Source organism: Corvus cornix, chromosome 2 (assembly GCF_000738735.6).
Source record: "Corvus cornix cornix isolate S_Up_H32 chromosome 2, ASM73873v5, whole genome shotgun sequence".
NCBI lineage: Eukaryota > Metazoa > Chordata > Aves > Passeriformes > Corvidae > Corvus > Corvus cornix.
The window spans coordinates 104,788,934-104,808,813 of record NC_046333.1 but is presented as its reverse complement, the minus strand read 5'-3'; the positions used below and the strand labels follow the sequence as shown (position 1 = coordinate 104,808,813).

General features: G+C 38.0%; 1 protein-coding gene across 10 annotated transcripts; it reads right to left on the bottom strand.

Moving 5' to 3' along the window:
• Positions 1-1,772: 1,772 nt before the first annotated feature.
• METTL4 (methyltransferase like 4) lies at positions 1,773-19,825 on the bottom strand. 10 transcript variants are annotated; one of them, XM_039548964.1, is made up of 9 exons: positions 19,749-19,825; positions 18,520-19,034; positions 17,728-17,790; positions 14,279-14,645; positions 13,070-13,139; positions 11,054-11,228; positions 10,732-10,838; positions 9,681-9,769; positions 1,773-3,512 (listed from the first exon to the last, which is right to left on the bottom strand). In XM_039548964.1, exons 2-9 carry the CDS (start codon positions 18,949-18,951, stop codon positions 3,367-3,369), a joined length of 1,449 nt encoding a protein of 482 aa, XP_039404898.1. In that variant the 5' UTR covers positions 18,952-19,034; positions 19,749-19,825; the 3' UTR covers positions 1,773-3,366. The 10 variants fall into 10 exon arrangements, with proteins under 10 accessions (XP_039404898.1, XP_010394658.3, XP_010394660.3 ...); XM_010396356.4 differs by having other exon boundaries at positions 19,485-19,797; XM_010396358.4 differs by having other exon boundaries at positions 19,526-19,797.
• Between the last annotated feature and the right edge of the window lie 55 nt (positions 19,826-19,880).

Genomic DNA, 19,880 nt, shown 5'->3' with positions numbered 1-19,880 from the left:
TACCAAATAACATACTTTGTGAAAATTCTTGAGTAATCACAGTTGTCACTTCTTCAAGTTGCCACAAGAAGAATTTATAGCTGAAAAAATCCTTCTATTTTGTTAATGTTGCAAGTAAAATACACACTCCATCTATTTTTTTCTTTGCATGTGTGATACCAGAATACAAAAAAAGAAAATCCCTTTTAAAATAGGGGAAACAACCTTATAATTTCTTAGGAACACTGAAGATGTGCATAATAGCTAGGCCGATACTTATCAAATATCCATTTGGCATCTCATTACTATCCTGACTTCCTCCATCCTTACCTTCTCCATTTTTCTTTCATTTCTTACCAACTCTGTAAACTCTTCAGAGCAAGTTTTCTTTTTAATACAAGGCTTGACACAACAGAGGGCATTTTTCCACTACAAAAGTAATATAGAGCAATTGACATATGTAATATAAAAGGAAACTGGATCTTACATTGCCCTGTTATATTAGCTGGTTTCACTCATCACTGATTTTTCAGAATGCTGCAGATTGTGCCTCAGAAGAAACTTTTGACAGACATTGAACAATCTGATGGCTGGTTAGGAACAGCTGGGGTCTTGGACAGCTGGAAAAGTATAAGAGGCTATTTAAATTATGAATTAAGCATAGCAGGTGAATAATTATGTTTAAAAGATGACCCTATCAACTGAAACTATCAACTGCTAATACCACCATGAGATTTTCAAGCTAGCAACAGGTTTTCTCCACCTCAGAAAACACAATGGTTTCAAGTTGGCTGCAGATGTGCACCACTTCTGTCATATTCACAAGGTTTTCTTCATGGCCAGAGCAGTGGAAAAACAGCAAACAGATGTCCAAGGCACAATTTTGTAACTATTTATGACAGGATCAGGTATGGCATAAGTTCCAATCTTCAACTTTAGACTTACCCTGAGAAGCTTAGCATCTGCCTGCACAAGTCCTCTACATACAAGCCATACTTAGGAGGCTGGATTCCCAGGTGCTGGAAGTAGCTGCTTAGCCGCTTCAGTTGAGTGGTGAACACAGTGATGTTAGGTTAACAGCTGGACTTGATCTTAGAGGTCTTTTCCAACCTTAATGATTCTAGGTCTAGAAAGCTACTATTTGCAAAGGGTCTCCACAGAAAAGACAAATTAATAAGGTCATCAATTCTTAAACAGCCTAAAGAAGGTCATTCCCTTAGAAGGGTTCTACTGCTTAGCTCAAAGGAGAAAGGTGGTTTCCTGGTCTCTAGGATTGTTCATCTTTCTTTTAGTTGTAATTACACAGATAATCTGGAGTTGTCCATAGCAGCGGATGTGGAACAGACAATATTGTAATTTCTTGTGCTGCTTTGTAGAGTACAAAGGGAAAACAAGATAGGGGCAGCAGCTATGATTTATTCTCCACCTGAGTCTCATACATCATTTAGTACTAGATGAGAGCATCTTTGGAGGGCAGGGGAATTCTGACTGGGAATGCAGAAGCCCCAGGTAGGGAATGTCTTATAAAACTAAAAGCAAATAAAGAACCTTCTATCCCTTGTAGCTGTAGGCAAGATTGCTTCGGTACTGACAGTTTAAAATGCAGACTAAATACAATCATGCAGCAAGAAATGTTTTCCTGGGTGACTACTTTCACTGTTACATTATTTGCTTGAGTATATGTTTAACTGTTGGGGGAGGGAGAAAAAAGCATTTTCCTTGTTTTATTAACTCCACTGCTCCAATAGGCAAAACATGAAATTGAACAGTAATATAGAAACTGGGTCTGAAAATAAGACACAAGTTTTTATGATCATTTTTATTACAAAATTATCAAAAAATCATCTGCTAACATTTACAGCTTAATTTTAAAAAATCTTCTCAGCTCACCAGGCTACCAAAATGGAAATGACTGTAAAGAAGTTATGCAATGTATTTTGTTCTCCATTATAAACAGTCAGAACTCAGGAGTCTGCCATCAGGAAAATCAGTTCATCCAGCACCTCTGCCTCTGCTGCTGCAAGTAAGTAAGTGGCAGAGGCCTCATTACGTTTTCTTTGCATTTTTCAAAGTCAATCCAAGCACAGCAAAGGGTACACAAAGTGTACCATTCTTTAAAAAAAAAAAAATTTCAAAAGGGATCATTTTTATCTTAGCTGAAAAATACAGCTCACTGGCATGACTTTATAATGTTCCAAGAACATAAGGAAAGAAAATTTTAAAAATACATATAATCTGTTAGAGTTTGTAAGATGTTGAGACTGATCATTTACAATGTATTCAAAGAATTAACACCATATACACAAAGATAGAATTGCCAACTGTTTTAAAAGTATAATTTTACATAGAATGTGGTCAGTCAAGAATTCATGTGCCAATAAACATAAGCACTGCTCCTTTTATTTTCTCTGAGGTAGACAGACAGATACAAACATGTAGGAAGATACACTGCCTTCATAACTATTTTAATTCAAAATCCATTGTTTTGCAAAAAAAAAATCTTTAACAAAACATGCATAATTTCAGAACTGTTTACTTCCATTGACACTCTTTAAAAACAATACATTATAATTCTTTAAAAATAACACAAGAGCTACAATGTAGCAGTTGGGATGTGAGAATACTTTAAAATATCTTTCTTTTCTTGAGGTCTAAAAAAGAACAGGGATGAACTTACACTCTAACATGGCTGGCAGATGAAGAATTGTTTGCACCTGGTTGGTTAATATGATTATTCTTCAAAAACCACAAACCTATAGAACCACACAATGCTTATTCTCTAGGATCATGTTACACATTGACCAAGAAGAAAAATTGCAGAGTAACCAGCCCAGTTATGCCAACTTTTCACCAGTTCACTGGATGGTCAAGTATGATTTTGGGGTGGCTGACCACCAGGGACCACCAAAGAAACCCCTGGGACAGAAGAACACGTGTGCAAAGAGGAGGGCATATATATTAATGATTTGGGGAAATTATTATCATCTATATGTTTATTCAGAAAGGTCAATGAATATGTATGTAAAATACAGTATATAAACAGGAGCTTTCTCTGTAATCAGCATGCACGATATTTCAGAGGAGATACTCCCTCATGCATCCAGCCAAATAAAGAATGCCTGCTTCTTAATGCTTCACTGCTAAGGAGTTTTAGATTTTGGTAACAACATCAGTATTTAAATATGTTCACATCATCAAAATAAGGGACCACCTTGCAGAAAAGGAAGGCAGCATTGAACAGGTATCTTGTCATTTAAAGAATTTTAACTAAAATGCAATTGGTTTTATTCCTGTTACCTTTAGGTGCACCATCAGTAATAAAGTTAAGTTCAAGAGCACCCTGGGAAGGTGTGGAATTTCAGAAGATATAGATATCTAAGACCCAGCTCAGTTTTCATTCTGCAGAAGAGTGAAATAATCAATGTGCTGAAACTTCAAGACCTCATTTCCCCAGCTGGTCCAGCCAGGCTGTAGGTTGCGAGCAAACAACTCCAAGCATTCCACATCTGGCTTGATAAACTCTGCCAGAACTGCTGTGCAAGAGAAAAAAAAAAAAAAGAAGACAACAACAATGACAATGGTACAAATAAGAATAGTAAACAAGTAAAACCTCCCCTGTGATGCTAGCAGATGAAAAAATGAATGTTTCATTAAAAAAGGAAGAGAGAGCAAATTAATTTCAGAGGTTTCATCAAACAGCTGGACTATTTATAGTGAGAAAGTAATTTTAAATAAGTGCCCTTGAGATTCTGAACAATACTGTCAAGGCCTTCAATAGCCTTGATTTATTAGTTTTCATTTAGAGAAAGGGAAGGAGGATTTATTTCAGCCTCTACATAGATGAGTTCTGAATTTTTTACTAATATCAACCAAACACCTCCTAAAGCCTCACTTAGCTCCAGTAACATGGGGGCAACACTTCTAAAAATAAATAAATAAACCCTTTTCTTAATTAAGACCACACTCTTTTCCTCTGTACCTTAAAGGGGTAATGACAACTGTTAAGAGATAAAATAACAAACACCAGTTAAATAAGCATAGCACTAAAACGGCTATAAAAGGCAGGAACTACTTTTTCCCTCAATATCAACTTGGCAGCTGAAGAGATATTTCTATAACTCTGTTACTATTATTCAGTAACATAAATCTCAATTTTCTTTTACAGTTAGGCATTTTTACTGCCTAAATCTAAATATAAAGATGCCTGTCATTAACATCAACTGTGTCACTGATCATGACTGGTATTCTTGGAGTGACAGAAAAAGATCTTGCATTTTGCTTGAAAAGTATTATTGCAAAGAGTTTATTGTTAAATGTGTTACTTGTCATACAGAGTCCTTTAGTCTGTGGCTGGTTCAAGCAATTCCTTAACTAGGTTTCATGAAATAGCTACAAAGTTACTGTGTACGAAAACATGCAGGAAAAAAGCAAAGTTTTAAGGAGCAACACACAGTTCCAACACAGAGAAGGTAGAAAGACTGAAAAACTTATCTGTACTAAAAGTTGTATGTTAAGTTTTTGGTTTTGTTGCTGAAGATAAAAGAAGAAAAATTATGGAAACATTCCCCTTTACAAAGGATATCTTGGTCATTTTTAGATCAGATCTGCCAGTGATTTCTCAATCTCTGACACTTAAAAACACAGCTCATAAATCTGACATTTTGCTGCTTCACTCAAGTCTCTTCAGATATGATCACTGCAGAAAGCAAAAACACATCCAGTCAGCATACACCAAAGTATGAGAGGAAATGCTTTTTCTTATTTTTTTGGAGCAATCCAAGTACTGACTTTTTGCATCAAGTTTGCCAGTCACAGACTCCCTGTGTAAGACTCCAGCTGATCAGGTCATGGCTTGCTCCCGTTGCAGAAAGATGAGCATCCACTTTACTTTCTAGTGTTAGCCAGCCCCAAATGCATTTCCTACCTACCTGATCACGTTTCCCAAAGCTCCAATATACTAAAAACTTTTCTGTAAATATTTTGTGATGGGTGTTTCCAGGCTTTATTGTATTTTGGCATGTCATAAAAATCTGTTCTTCTTCTTCCAATCTTTAACAAATGTTACATGAATGTCTCAGATGGGTTATCATCAAGGCAGCTTTTAATCTAAAAAATACTGCTACCAGAAGGAATCTTATTCCAAAAGCCTGATTCTTTTAGAGGCAAGATAAAATGTTTAAGCAAACCCAGCATTTGCAGAGAAGAGTCTGGGAAGTTTAGAGGAAAATGTACATTCTGACAGAAAACTCACACACTGTTTGGTGCCATGGGAGTTCATCTAATTAGACACCACTTATGAGTAGCTGCTTAATACCATTTTGCAAACCCATCACAATAAAAAAAGTGGTAAAATTTATTGTTCTTTTTCCAGCTCCATTAAGATAAGGATTTCTTGTGCATAATTTGCTGCCGATTTGATCAGAGGGCTGAAGCACCCCTCTTAGGAGGACAAGCTGAGGGTTGGGTTGTTCATCTTGGAGAAGAGAAGGCTCCAGGGAGACCTTATTGTAGCCTTTCAATGCTTAAATGGGGTCTATAAGAAAGAAGGGAACAAACTTATTTTAGCAGGGCCTGCAGCTATAGGACAAGGGATAAAGGTTTTAAACTAAAATAGGATCAATTCAGACTAGATATAAGGAAACAATTGTTTACAATGAGGGTGCTGAACACTGAACACATTGCCCAGACAGGTGGTAGACCTTAAAATGCATAGGTTAAAAACATAATCATAGCACTAGGTTCAGTAATCCAAAGCAGTTTTAACAGGCACCAAAAACTTTCATGCCTAAAAGAACAGATTTGAAAAGCACACTTCAGTGATTCAACCAACCTCAAAGACTGGTTCACTAGAAAGCAAAAAAAGGGGCAGCCAAGAAACGGATCAATTCAGCAGAACCAGGAAACGTGCCAGTCTATCAATTTGGTTATAGAATTTAAAAAGGAAGTCCCAGGAATCTCCCCCTCTCCTTCTGCCAGAGGGACCATCTTTTTAAACCTAGAGGGCTTTTTTTAAAAAAAGAGACATATTAGATATAATTCAAGATCACATTATATATGTGATTCTTCATTGCTAGGTTGTAGGCATTTACATAATCACATCAGGCAGTAACTTGCACTGCAACAAAAATTACCATATCAAGAGAACTGAATTTTTGGCTTAAAATCTCATTACATTGGTTTCCTGAAAATAGGAAAAATCAGTGTTCAAGTTACAAATTAGGGGTTCTTTGTTAGACTCTTACATCCCCAGTAGGCTATCTTAACACACATGGATCTGATTTGCAGGCCTCAAGCAAACCCTTGTGGTTTTTTTCTCTGAAAACAGCTTAGAGGAGTTACATCAGTAGAAAAATAAAATACTGAGTTTTTCTACCACAGGAATAGATTGCAAAACAAAACCCAGCACACAATTACTTCTATCCACTGACAGATACCACAGAGAGGAAACAGGTTAAATAGATGATAAACAGCCTGTTCTTTATCACTTGCAGGTGTCACAAACACTATGATAGCAACTCAGGTACTTATATTTGAGCACCTAATGCTCCAGGACACATGAAGCCAGCACAAAGCCAGCTGGCAGACATAACACTTCCAGAAAACCCATTTCATTCCGAAGCACAATCCAGTGGTCAAGCAGGAGACTTGCCATACTTGTGTACTCTTAATCCCAAGCATGTACTGAAGATGCATGCTCCTAAAAATGTTTAAATGAGCATAAAAAATAATTATCTTTGAAACAAGCAACAGTTTCTCCTTATCTTTTGAACTTCCACTGCCTAAAAAGCAGGTTCTGCATTGACAAATTGGATACATAAAGTGAAAATGACTGTCTGCTTTTTCACTGCCTGATCGGTGAGCCATGCAAAGCACAAAGCACACAGTTACTTCAGTTTAAAATAACCCTTCAAAAGAGTTTGCAATGTAGAGGTCCTTGTTGCCCAATTTGTCTAAACCCTGAAAAGAGTAGGACCAGAAAACGACCTGCAATCCAGCTCAAAGATGGCTTTACAGCACTGCATCTTTCCTGAGCTTGAAGTTCAACCTAGATGCTGATGTACCTATCAATTAGTCTTACAGTAAGGGCTCACAAGGCACATAAGGAAACAAAAGGCATTTCCTTTTTTAGTTCCAAGAAAACCTTTCATAACATGGCCTAAACAAGTCATCATTGCTACAGGAGGAAGGAGTTCCCATGACTTCTCATTGCAGTGTTCTGCTGGAGATATGCAAATTGGTTAGAACATAGCCAAGAATTAATTCCAGTGCTTTTAGGCAAACTCCTACACAACAGTATTATTTTCTAACAATAAATGCATATACTTAAAAACTGGAAGAGCAATGGCTATAACAAGAACAATCTATAATACAGGAAAAGGAGAAAAGGTGATGTGAAGTTTTGTAGAACTTCAAACATCTCCGTAACAGAACATCTTTTGTGTTCCCTAAGACCAACATTGAATTGAATTATGAAGAAAACCTGCTGTTTGTTTGAATCAAAACCTGGAGTAATAAAATTTGATTTTAACACATTTGCATAAAGCAGCTTAAGTACATTTACAATGACATATTAGAGCTCTAAGCACCGAACACAGCACATGCATCACCAAAAACCCCTACAGTTGCAATTTCATGGTTAAATGCACCGTAGGAACAAAAACATCTCTTTTTGATGGCTTACTTTAATTTACATCTTTCTCTTCCCCCAGAGACATAAACTGTTATAATCGGTCATTAAGCGGCTACATATGTACCAACATACAACCTTTATTGTTATAATAAGAAACAAAGTGCCAGACAGCATCAGTAAATATTAATATTTTTGGCTTTGTTACTACTTAAACAAAGCATAAAGAATGTGTGTGACTCATCAATTGTCCTTCTCCCCCCCCTTGCCAAATCTCTGCTTCTGTTCAAATTTCTTCTGAACCCCTCCAGGATGTAACTCAGCTGCTCTCTACTGGCTGCTTGAGATTATTGCCTGGTCGTGAAAGCAACACCTTGTACAGCACAGAAGTTAAAGCATCAGCAATCAGCTTTTACCTTGTGGTCTACCTTTTCATTACATAACCATATTCTGCCAGATCTGCCAAAAAACTGTAGGGTAGACATGGATTTCCACAAAAACCTTTTAAATCATTGATGTTGCTCCACAGCAAGTTCATTTTTTCAAAGACAAACATAAATGCTGCACAATGGTATCAAATCCCATCACACAAGTGAAGACTCAAGAAATACACACAAGAAATTAGCAAGGACAATTTCTTTCCAAATCCACTTGGGGTTATAATTTATAAAGCATTCTCCAATATGGTTTCTAGATTCTGCCCTACAAAAGAATTGCTCCCAGGACCATCGTTGCACTAGAATTTTCTATAATAAGGGTGCTGTGTTGCACCCTTGGCTACCTCAAAGTTTCCTGTTTGTGTCCAAGTTTGCTGCTACGTATCAGCTTGCTAAAGAGGCCCTAGGTGACTGCCTCATAAATTACCACCCCACTGTTCATTAGCTTAAATCAACCCATATACCTTGTGCTGTAGCCCTAATTCATAAAGATGTGGCTTCAGGATGGCAAGAAAATTCTCGTAGAATTGCCTTTCTTTTTCTTCTATTTTTAGGTAACCAAAGTATGTCCCTTCCAGGAGTTTTTTAACAGGAGGGTGCGTGTGTATATATATATATATACATATATGTAAATTTAATAAATACAAGCTCCCGAACACAAATTTTCGAGCGTCCCTGAATGCACAATAATTGTTCAGATAGAAGTTGTTCTACCCCTTGGGAAGAGAAAACGAAAAGCATACCAATGAAGCAAAGTGTGACATCTCTCCTCTCCAAAAGCATTAAATATTTCTTCTACCTGCTTTTCCAGATGTGATTACAAAACACCTGCAATATTTGCAGGCCCATCGTGAGCTTCCCCCCATGAGGAGGATGAAATCGTTTTTGTGAGAGGTATTAAATATATTTCTTACCATGGCTTTGTAATGTTCTAAGGTGCTATAATGATGAAAGAAGTATCACTTCCTATTGAGGAAATTAGTCAAAGTGCTCCAGAACAATTCTTTGGATTAACTCTAAAAAGCTGAATTTATATCCACACTAGTTGGCTGGCTGGAATTAATGCATCAATTTCAGTGAGTGGAATACAACTCCACAGAAACAAGCAGGGCATGCCTTATTTGTTGCCTCTTATTAGCAGTCTTAAAATAATTAAGTTTTTGGATTTAAAGGTATAATTGTACTGCAGGCATATAATCAATTCATGGACATATGTAAACATTTATTTCAGGATGACATAATAAAGAAAGAGATTTTTGCTTTCCTCTTTTATGTATTCCCAAAGTTCTCTCCATCACAAGGTACTTTACGTCATTTGTTATCACTTCATATGTGAAGTATCTGTAAAACTGTTTGTGCAGTATTTAAAAGATAAATTTTGAAAAAGGCGAGATTTTTTCCACATATCTACTCAAAATTTACACACAGTAATACTTGAAGTTCTAGTTTTCATGTTCATTCGTAGAGGCCAAGACTGCGTGCTTCAGAAAGCTTTTAGAAATGCTGAGGAACCCTAAGTTCTGTAGAGTAAAATTGCTTGGCAAATGGGAAGTGAAGGCATTTCTAGGTATGTCCCAGAATGAGATGTTCAAGTCCACTGCGCTACAGAAACATTAGGCAAAAAAACCAAAACGTACCAGCAAGAGGAGGTTTATGTGAATGCAGACTGCAGGGTATGCTGACAATTAACTGATGCTCTGGAATTGGAAGAACACCTTCTGATTTCCTGTCATACAAATCAGAAAATAAACATGAGAATGAATGCTACCCAATGTGATGGTGCAGCTCTTGCAGAGCTACTTCAGATGGGAGATAACACAGAATATTCATTCACAAACTTCAGGGAAGTCCAAGGGATGCTAAATGTTGCTCAGACGTTATATATAAAATGAGAGTTTATGAAATCATTGAGGCTTTAGGCAAAACATGGTGAACAATAGCCATACAAAGCCACTAAGAACAAACAATGCAGTTCTGTATATTTTCATGTGTGGAACAACAGCAGCATCCCAAAAATGGCATCAGCCTGCGCCAAGGACTCATGGTCCAAGAGTACCTGTCAGCAAAGGAAGCCCTGTCCACGAGGCTTTTGTCCAAGCCAGTTCCTCAACATAGCAGATGTAAGGAACAGACAGGGGGTTCCACTCTTAAATCTCACTAAGGCACTCTCTTATTCCAAAGCTAGTAAGACTATATTTTGTGGATACAGAAATGCTGCTAGCAAGGATTTTCTTGCTATTTTCTGGGCCCGTGGGAGACTTTTCTCTCTCACAGAAGAGGTAGTGGAGTTGTGTAAACAATGAAACACCTGCAGCCTTGAAAAGTCTTGTTTATGGTATAGTAGAAAAATATTTTGACAATGGATGTTTTAGGATTTTAGCCAATCACCCCAAGGGGTGGCTGATCCTCGTCCAATTAGACTATGAAGAAAAAAGTCTGTAAAAGAGTTCGTAAAATAATTAAATAAATCAATCTTGCTGCACAATTCCTGCCTGCTGAATCTTCTCTCCTCTCCTCCTTACAGCTGCGGGACACGGTAATATACCCTAGGGCATTTTTTAATAATCTTTAGGTCCGCAATCAGCCAAGAGATTTTGGGACATTATATTGCATTATGAGTAAGTGATACATACAAAGGGAATCTTAGCAGTGGCAAGAAAGACATTTATCATAAATATTCTGACATACCTTAAGGCTTCCTTTACATCTCCTTGAACTCTCCCCAGTACAAGAACTTCATATGGTTTTTTGTGCAAAGAATCCAAAGGCAACACAAATTCTCCAGCTCTAGTAATCTGACACAAAAGAGTTAAAAATACACAGTAGAAGATTTTAATATCCCATATTTTTCCCAGACCTTTTCTTTTATAAAATGGAGGAGACTGATGATATCATAGCTTTCAAAAACAGAAGCACATGGTAGTAAATAGACAAATTAGAAGAGTAGAAGGTGTCATAGTGCAAGTCTGCTCAGTCTCCAAGAAAACAACAAAACTAATTGAGAACTTACTTTTACCCAGTGCCACTCAGCAAGCGTTTTCACTGACCAATGAGGATAAAGTTCATCTTTAACAAAACGTAAGTGCTTCTGTCTATTAGTCACCCACGTGACTACAAGACAATTTGGAGCAGCTAGTGCTGGTACAGGAATCTGCTTGATTTGCCATGAAGACAAGTGGCTGTACCTATGCCAATATAGTGAGAAAGCAAATTAGCATATACCAACTATAAAATTTGCAAAGCAACACAAATGGATAAAGAAATTACACAGACCAGTCACTTCAAGAATTATCTCCTGACAACCTAAGTCATAAACATAGTTCAAGACTGACACCCAGTGGACAAATCTGATGGATTTTATATAAAATCATTAGAGTATGTACTTAAGTTTTACTGAGCAGAACCTTTAACTATGTATTTCCACTATCCCTCGAAATAAAGCATTATGAGTTGTGACTCTGAAGAAGTTTAGAGGCTCATGTTTCATTTAAGAACTATCATATGTAATTCAATATTCTCATCTTTGTGCCAGAACAAAGCTATTTAGTGACCAGTAGCTTCTTAGGCAATGTAATACTATTCACTTCTCATAATAAACTCTCTACAGAATGACAATGACAAGTGAGTCACTTGCAAGAGCAACACTACTTTGAATGACAAGTTAAGAGGTCATAAAAGATAATAATTCCTCCAATTATTTTCAGAAGTTGTTCATTTTTTTAAATTATCAGCCATGGTAGAATTTCTCTCGTTATTCAAGACCATTCTGCACTTTTCTGAGCTAACTGAATGCTACACCGGTGAATCCAGGATGCTTTCCAGATCCCATCCTGTTCTACAATTTTTTTTCATGATGCAATTCTATGCTATTAATAAACAGTAGCTCGTGAAACCTACACTTTGCAGCACCAAATATATTGGCACAGGGCCTAATGAAAATCCGCAGCCACCACGTGGGTACCCAGGATCCTACACAATACTACAGTGAGAAACAGTAAACAAGGATAAAATCCAAAATACCTCCTGGACTAGACTGTCCAGAGGAAAAAAGATTCACCCAGATGAGAAATGCTACACAACAATTAGCCGCCAACAAGATAATTAGGAGCAGTGATAGCTCCTCCACTTTTTCCCTTTATTTTATAAGGGAGAGAGGATCTTGGTGGCTAATTTATGCTTGTAACTACAATTCTTCTCTGAGTACCATATATACTCAAGAAACACATTTGAATGAATTCAACTCAAGAGTTTCTAGAGGTTTCTGGAGGGCTTTCAAAGGAAAGCCTACTAATCAGTCTCTGCATCTTCAAACTATGTCTTCATAACAAGCTTCAAAAACTGCAGTGAACTTTATTTTCGAAAGTTGTAAAGCCGTATTTCCTGTCTACCCTTCTTTCACATGGATACAATTCTGTGGTAATCAAGAGGACTCCACTGGCATAAACACGATGGTACTCAGCAGTGAAGGAAGCCCATAAAAATGTAAGTTAATGACTTCATAAACTACAGCACTCAAGAGTTCCTATTGCACTAGAAGATTTTACTGTGGCATTATCACATTCTTCTAAACATTAGACTGAAGCTTAAGCTACAGATCAAATTAAATAAAAACCCACTCAAAGTTCTGAGCAAGATTTCAGTCCTGGAAATACTTACACATTTATCTAGCTTTATGCCTACTGAAGTAACCCTATTAATTACAAACTAGTATCTGCATGATCTGGGCCCTACAAAACAGCTGAATCCATACTTTCTTTGTAAGTCTCAAGGACTAACATTCTCTCACCAGCTAGCTAATTTAAGATCTACTCTTGCAAATATTTTGTATGCCAAGTATTCAAGACATTTCAGTGAAATACCTAAGACATTCCATAGACTTGAAGGTAAGAATGTGTCAAAATACTTAAAAGTTTAACCTACAGTCTCACAGTTATATTGGTCTTGGATTGCATCAATATATTAAAATGTTAATTGCCCCTTGTAAGCTACAATGACAAAATTTGTTTGATTTTACTGTAAAACATACCTGTTACTCCTTTTAACAGACTTGTTCTCCCATGGTGGATCGATCACAATTACATCATATTTCTTCTTGTCTGGCAAGTGAAATTTAAAAAAAAAAAAATAGAAAAACCAGTAAATTAGCTTTAAAAATATCTATGAGATAAAACAGATATACAGCAAAACTGCAAATTTCTTCAGTTCTTTCCAATAAGAAGTTAAAAGACTGTTTGACATGTTTGTTTTAATTCAGATAATCATATCCAGAAAATTCAGATATTTTTAGGTCGATTACCTAAGGAAAGGACTTTTATGTGATCTGTGTCAGATCCCTCCAAGAAATTTTGACTATCTTTAGGACTTTCAGGAAAAAAAGGATAGCAGAGTGCGAGTTTTAAAAAATAAAAATTTCTCCAAGTTTCCCAACAGAAGCTACATAGTGAGGTACCCAGCTGAGTGAAAAGCTGCAGCCCTGAATGCAAGATTCCTGTCCTCCTTGATTTTTCATCAGGTGAACAGGGACATGCAGAGCTTCAAGCCAGCCCTAGAAAAATGGTTTTGCACTACTGGAGGTAAAGAGAGACAGACAACTAGCAGCTGAAAAGTCAAGTCATGCTTGCTACTTGTGGCCTTGCTAAAGTGGTGCTCCCCTCCAGCTGGGTGCAACAGCCTCTCAAACTGGTACCTTTCCTGGCAGATACTGGGCTTTGTTCCACAACCAGTTTATTCCAATCTAAAAAGACCCTGAACAAGATGAGTCTGTAAGTGAACATTTGGTTTAGGGTGCATTATCTCATCCCTCTCCCATGGTCTAATCTAGATAAAAATCAAGACAGCAGGACCACCACTTCAGCAGCAACCTGTGCTAAAGCCTGCTCCTGTGGGATAGGGACCCAGCAGCACAGCTAGTCCCAGTTTAACGTGTTTATGTGACTTCTATGCTGACAGTGGCTCAGAACACGCCCACAAACTCTTGTACTTTGGCTGAGGTTTTTAAAGGAGCCTCCTGGAGACAAATAATCCCCTCATGACATGATCTCCTAACCATTCAAGATTCCTTTGAAAGTCCTTACCTATTTGCACGAAGTTAGAACTATCACTTTGAAAGCCTCCAGCAGCATTTGCTATCAGTGAAATGCTGTATGTTAAAACCTGTTCATTGAGGCATCTTGACATTAACTGCCCTTGTTGGGCAGGAGAAAAGGGGTAAATTCTAAAACCTAAGGATACTTACAGTTCAGCAGGGGCTGCAAACATGAAATATCGGATAAGAGGAAACTGCTTTTTGGTGGTACCAAGTATTTCTGCCCCATTAACACAATTATCTTTGCACAGTTTGAGCTGTTTTTCATGACACATGAGAGCAGGTCCTGCTCTGGATGGCAGGTTTCATCCTCCAGCACATGTACAGCTTGATGGTGACTTTCATTCACAGCTGGAAACTGTTTTGCCATTTCACATAATTCAGCCAACCCACAGACAATGTGTTGAGGAACATTATTCTTCCTGCAATTGAGTTTTGTGGTAGTGTGATGAAGAAAACCACTTTTGAGTCCTTCTTGGACTAAATGCAAAGTGCCTTCCCAAATGAGCTTCCTGACCTGTGTGGTCACAAAAAAACAAAGGAAAAAAGATCTTTCAAGTATCTACTTGACCAGGGAATGCAACTGAAATCAAAACATTTTCAATCTGCAGGCAGGGAAAAGGATCCTTGCCAGTTACTGAGATCATTGGCTCAAAGCTAAAAGGCATGATAAGAAGGTGTGTATCTTGGTCTAATGCCAGCTGGCAACCAAGTACCACACAGCCATTCTTTCACACCCCATGCCTCCCAGTCCCTGGTGGGGAGAAGAATCTAAGGAAAAAAGCAAACCTCATGGGCTGAGATAAGAACAGTTTAAAAATTGAAACAAAATGAATTATTACCATAATTTTTATTATTAGGATAGGAGAAGAGAGAGAAGTACCACCCAAGAGAAACAACTGACACACAATACGATCACTGATGTCCAGCCCATCCCTTAGTAGCAAATCCATGGCTCCTCACCACCTCCCGTCGTTTATATAGTGAGCATGGAATAGCCCTTTGGCCAGTTCGGGTCACCCATTCTGGCCACGTTCCCTCCCAGCTTCCTTTGTGCACCTGCTCACTAGCAGAGTGGCAAACTGAAAACTCCTTGACTTAGGGCAAGCACTACTTAACACACTGATGTTTCAGTTGTTGCTGTGAATGTTATCCTCATACTAAATCCAAAATGAGAATCTTTGATGTTTTCTGAGCTACCCTGACCAGACTGGGAGAGACAAACCAGCTGCAGCTGGGTGCATACATTTGGGCAACGTGTCTACCTTTAGCTTTTAATATGTTGACTCTGAGGCTTTTTTAAAAATTTGGGTTTATTTTTTATTTAAGCATTTCCACTCCATCATAGATTTCTACGTTAGCTGTCCAGCTCCCAAGCAGAAAACTAACTCTATCCAAGCCAAAACCAGGACACCCCGCTAACTTCTGTTGTTGGTTTTTGGCAAAGTTACAATAATTAGAAGGCTGGAGAAAGAAAGAGTAAGAAAGTACTCAATAAAACATTTCGGACAACAGAGGTGGAATTGTTTCAACCAAATACAAATTTCAAAGCAATTATCTGAAGTTTAAAATTCTAATCTAATTTCAAATTACTATGCCCATGAACATATTTTTATTTGAGATGTATACTGGGATCTAAAAATCAGTCATTTTCCACATTTCAATTCACTTCATAAAACAACAGTTTATGCATTTTACAGTAATACAGAAGTACAATCAATAAATTAAAGTATCAGAATTTTATTTTTTCAACTTTTCTAAGTGGAAAACCTCTCAAATAGCCTGTTAGTCCAGGATGACAAGATTCTTGGATCTATATACACTGTCATTCACTTCAGCACCTTCCCTTCACAAAATTTAGTAACCCATTTTATTTCCAAATCATGAAGCTTTTAGAAGTTCTGATTGTCAGTGAGGTGTGTTTGTCCATTTAGAACAACAATATAGTCAGTTACAGTGGCTTTAATAAAGGTTTCAAATACATATTATGGTTTCAAAAGCTTCTGATTATGAAATCTTCAAGATTACAAGACGGTTTTTCAAAATACTCTTTATTACAATTGCCAGATTAGTGGCAGGGGAAGAAAAAAATTGTTTTAATAATTTAGTAGTGCCACCTCTAGATATCAGAGAGTACAGAGTCATACATTTTTAGTACCTAGGTTTGTGATAAGAGAAGTTCATACTGCTTCTAAAGATATGATTATTAATTCTGTAGAAATTATACCTTCTTACATGCATGTGTTAACTCACAGGTGGACAAAGTCTCTTGACTATCAAGCAATCGAAGCAGTAGTTTAACAAATGGCTGCTGAAGGAATTCAGCATATTTTGTATTGTTGCCTATGTTGACGCTGACAGAAATTCATAAATGGATTCACTTGCAGAAACAAAATTGGGGTTTTTTTGACAATGAGTCTACAGATAGGAGTAAGTGTCAAAATACTCTGGGTTGACTTGCAGAGCCATAACCTTTAGCAACACAAATACAGTAAAAACCCAATACTTTCTAATCTGTGAATGACATAACAGGCTAACTGGGGTCACAGATTTTTCCAAACTCTGTCTTTTCCACATATTCACCAAAAATCATTTGAAGTTACACAAGCCTCTGAGACATCAAACTTCTCTTCAATTCTTTCCTTATTTCTACTGTTGAATGATTTTATTTTGGCTTAAACATTTTCACACTCATATTGATGCTGAGCTTCCAAAATTCTCTGCTTTAAGGTGATTCTGCATACATATAGCTTATTCACAAAAATAACACAGGACCTCTACAGTGTATCAGCAAACTGGATGTGTTTACTACAAGATTGTTGCCATGTAAAAGAAAAAAGTGTAGTCATCTAAATGTAGCTCAAGAGGAGCAGAATTAAGCAAAAGAGCCCAATATGACTAACACCTTTGTTGAAGGAAAGAAAGCAAGTGTAGATCCTAGTTCAGGTTCACATCACTATTTGGGAAAGCAGTAAGAATACATCAAACGTTACCTACAGTTTGTATTTCTGTGATTTACTAATATGCTTCAGTGTAATTCAATTGTATCTTCACCAGTACATCACTGACATAAGCATACAGACTTGAATTCCAAGTCATTCATAACGCTTTAGTATGACAATATAAAGTGTTAGAGAAAGATTAAATTTTTTTCTCAGTTCCAGAATAAGATATTTTGAAGCACAGTTCGTCACAAAAGCTTTGAATAACTTCAGCACTTCAGTGTCCTGAAAAACTAAAGATGAGCTGATCTTCGGAACAGGTTACGTTGCCAATTTCAAATCAATCACTTCCTAATATTCAACTCATCACAATATAACATTCAGTTATCTATAACAGTCAAAATGACTTCGTGAATGCAGCTTCCAGCTCTTTGTAATGTCTCAGATGCAATTTCACATGTAACTACACAGAAGATCTACTCTGTAAACACTTATTCACCTCAGGACTGGAGAGATTGATCTTCCCTTCCCTTTCCTTCTTTGCACCAGTGGAACAAGCTGCAAGAACAGAACTTGTTTGCAACCATGCCCTCCACTCTGCACATGCCCAAAGTCAGGTATCATGTACTTGCAAAATATACGTTTTTTCCAACTTACCTTTGAATGGTATTCCAAAGCATCCAGTTCACCTTGGTTAAACACACATTTCCTTTTACGTTTCTGCAGAATTACCAAACAAAAACAACAAAAAAATTCCATATCCTTCCATGACAAAATAAAAGGAAAATAACCCCAAACATACCTGAATTACAAATTAACCCTTTTAAAAGCAGAAGAAATTTTCCATCTCTTTTTCTATCACAAGTACAAGTCAAATAGCAAGCAAAAAGATCTGAAAATACCTAAGCTGCTGCAGGCATTCCAAAGGTTCATAGGCTTAAAGCTGTGTTAAGTTATTCATGGCCCTGGGATCTGAAGGTACCTAGTACATGTCATAGTTTGTACTCGTGACTCCTTTGGGCCCATACTAAAAGTTTCAGGTGCCAAGTGCAGTTTACCAATAAAAGAAAAAAATTAACTATGTCTTCATGATTACATTTATTGGTTTAGACCTGCGACTCTTACTTTCTTTTATCCACATGGAACAGTACTGAACAACACTGAAGGTAAATTCATACTGTCCTTCCCAACTCACTAATCTGCACAGTCTCAACAGCTACCACAGTTTCAGGCTGTGTACCTGACCACAACCAGCGTCAGGACATTTTGGGAGCAATCCACTGCTTATGAGACACAGAAAGCACATTACTGACAAAAGGGACACAAGAAGATCCTCAGAAGTTCCTGCTCTTCTACGCTACCTCAAAAGACTCAGGTATGCAAAACAATGTTAGCAGTATATTATTTATCACGGGATTACTGTAATTTACTGTGTTATAGAGAACATACCTTCCTAGCAGTGGCAACAGAATCTCCAGTGTCACTCTTTGCTCCTTCTTGGTATTCCTCTCTGTTGCTGTCAGCCTTTATTTCTGTCAGACTCACCTCAGGGCATCCCTGACACAGCTGCTCCTCAGGAGCTGCAGCTATATGGGGCTTAGAAATATCAAAGAATTCCTCCCGAAACACGTATCTCGTTTTTGCTGGTTTACCTTCTGTTTCTATGGCATCTCCAGGACCATAAGCAGGACTATCACTTGATGAGAGGGTGGGAGCAAAAGTAGAAGTACTGTGACAGTCTTCAGTAGATGTGACAGAAGTATTGCAAGTGACACCACCAGGGTGTGCAAAGGAGTCACAGATCTCATAGCCACACTGGTTGATGAAAGAGAGATGATCCACGAGCCATCCTGCTGTCAGACGATGTACCACGGACATCATAAGTCCCCTTTTCAAGAAGAAAAATCAACTTTCTGATACTGTAGCTTTCACCAACCATATGCACTTCCTGGAGCAACCTCCTCCTGTGGGAATTTTTGTAAGAATTCACTTTACAGAATTATCACTGTTTCATAAATTAGCACCTACCTTCTGACAGACATTTCCATGCACATGCAGGACACACTGTTGAAACTTCTGACTTCAGCTGGTTTCCCCATTCGGTTCATCCCTATAACATTTCTTTTTCTATAGTAAGCAAATTTTGTATAACTTTTTAATATACTTTTATACAGTACGGACTTGCTCAGGCTCTTTTTAACAAGTCAGAAAACAGCACTACGACACACCGATTATGTCTATGACTATACGACTAGTACATATGCATATATATATACACACTGTATATACACCACATATATATGTATATATACTACGCGTATATTCTAGATATGTTGCACACATGCTATATTAACTCCATATACATACTATACATGTGCACACACAATATATACGCACATATACATACTACTTACACACGCATACACCGTATCTACACACACACGCGTATATATACCACATACGCATATAGAGACATGGATGACGATGACGGCGCCCAGGAACAGTAACACAGGCACAGGGGCAGCCGCGGCGCCAGCGCTGCTGAGGCCAGGCGCCGACTCCCACCGCCGCGGGCACACAGTAACAGAGAGCTCGGGCTTTTCCCCAGAAAACCTCTCGGCGGCTGCAGAAAAAGCCCGGGGGTCGCCGTGGCACGGCAGCGCCTAGTACACACTCACCCCGAGCGCCGCCAGGCCCTCCCCCGAGCCCTTCCGGGGGTTGGGATCCGCCTCCCCTCGCCTCCCCTCGCCTCCCCTCACTTCCCTTCCCCGCCCTGCCTGCCTGCCCGCCCTTCCCCGCCCCGCCCCGCC

Bases quoted from the DNA above. Each gene is read 5' to 3' on its own strand.
- METTL4 (XM_019284052.3), bottom strand. From the start codon at position 19,178: ATGAACCGAATGGGGAAACCAGCTGAAGTCAGAAGTTTCAACAGTGTG. The intron at 14,646-17,727 runs GTAAGTTGGAAA...GTGACCACACAG, and splicing joins CTTTGGAATACCATTCAAAG to GTCAGGAAGCTCATTTGGGA. The intron at 11,229-13,069 runs GTATGTTTTACA...ATATTGGCATAG, and splicing joins TCTGTTAAAAGGAGTAACAG to GTACAGCCACTTGTCTTCAT.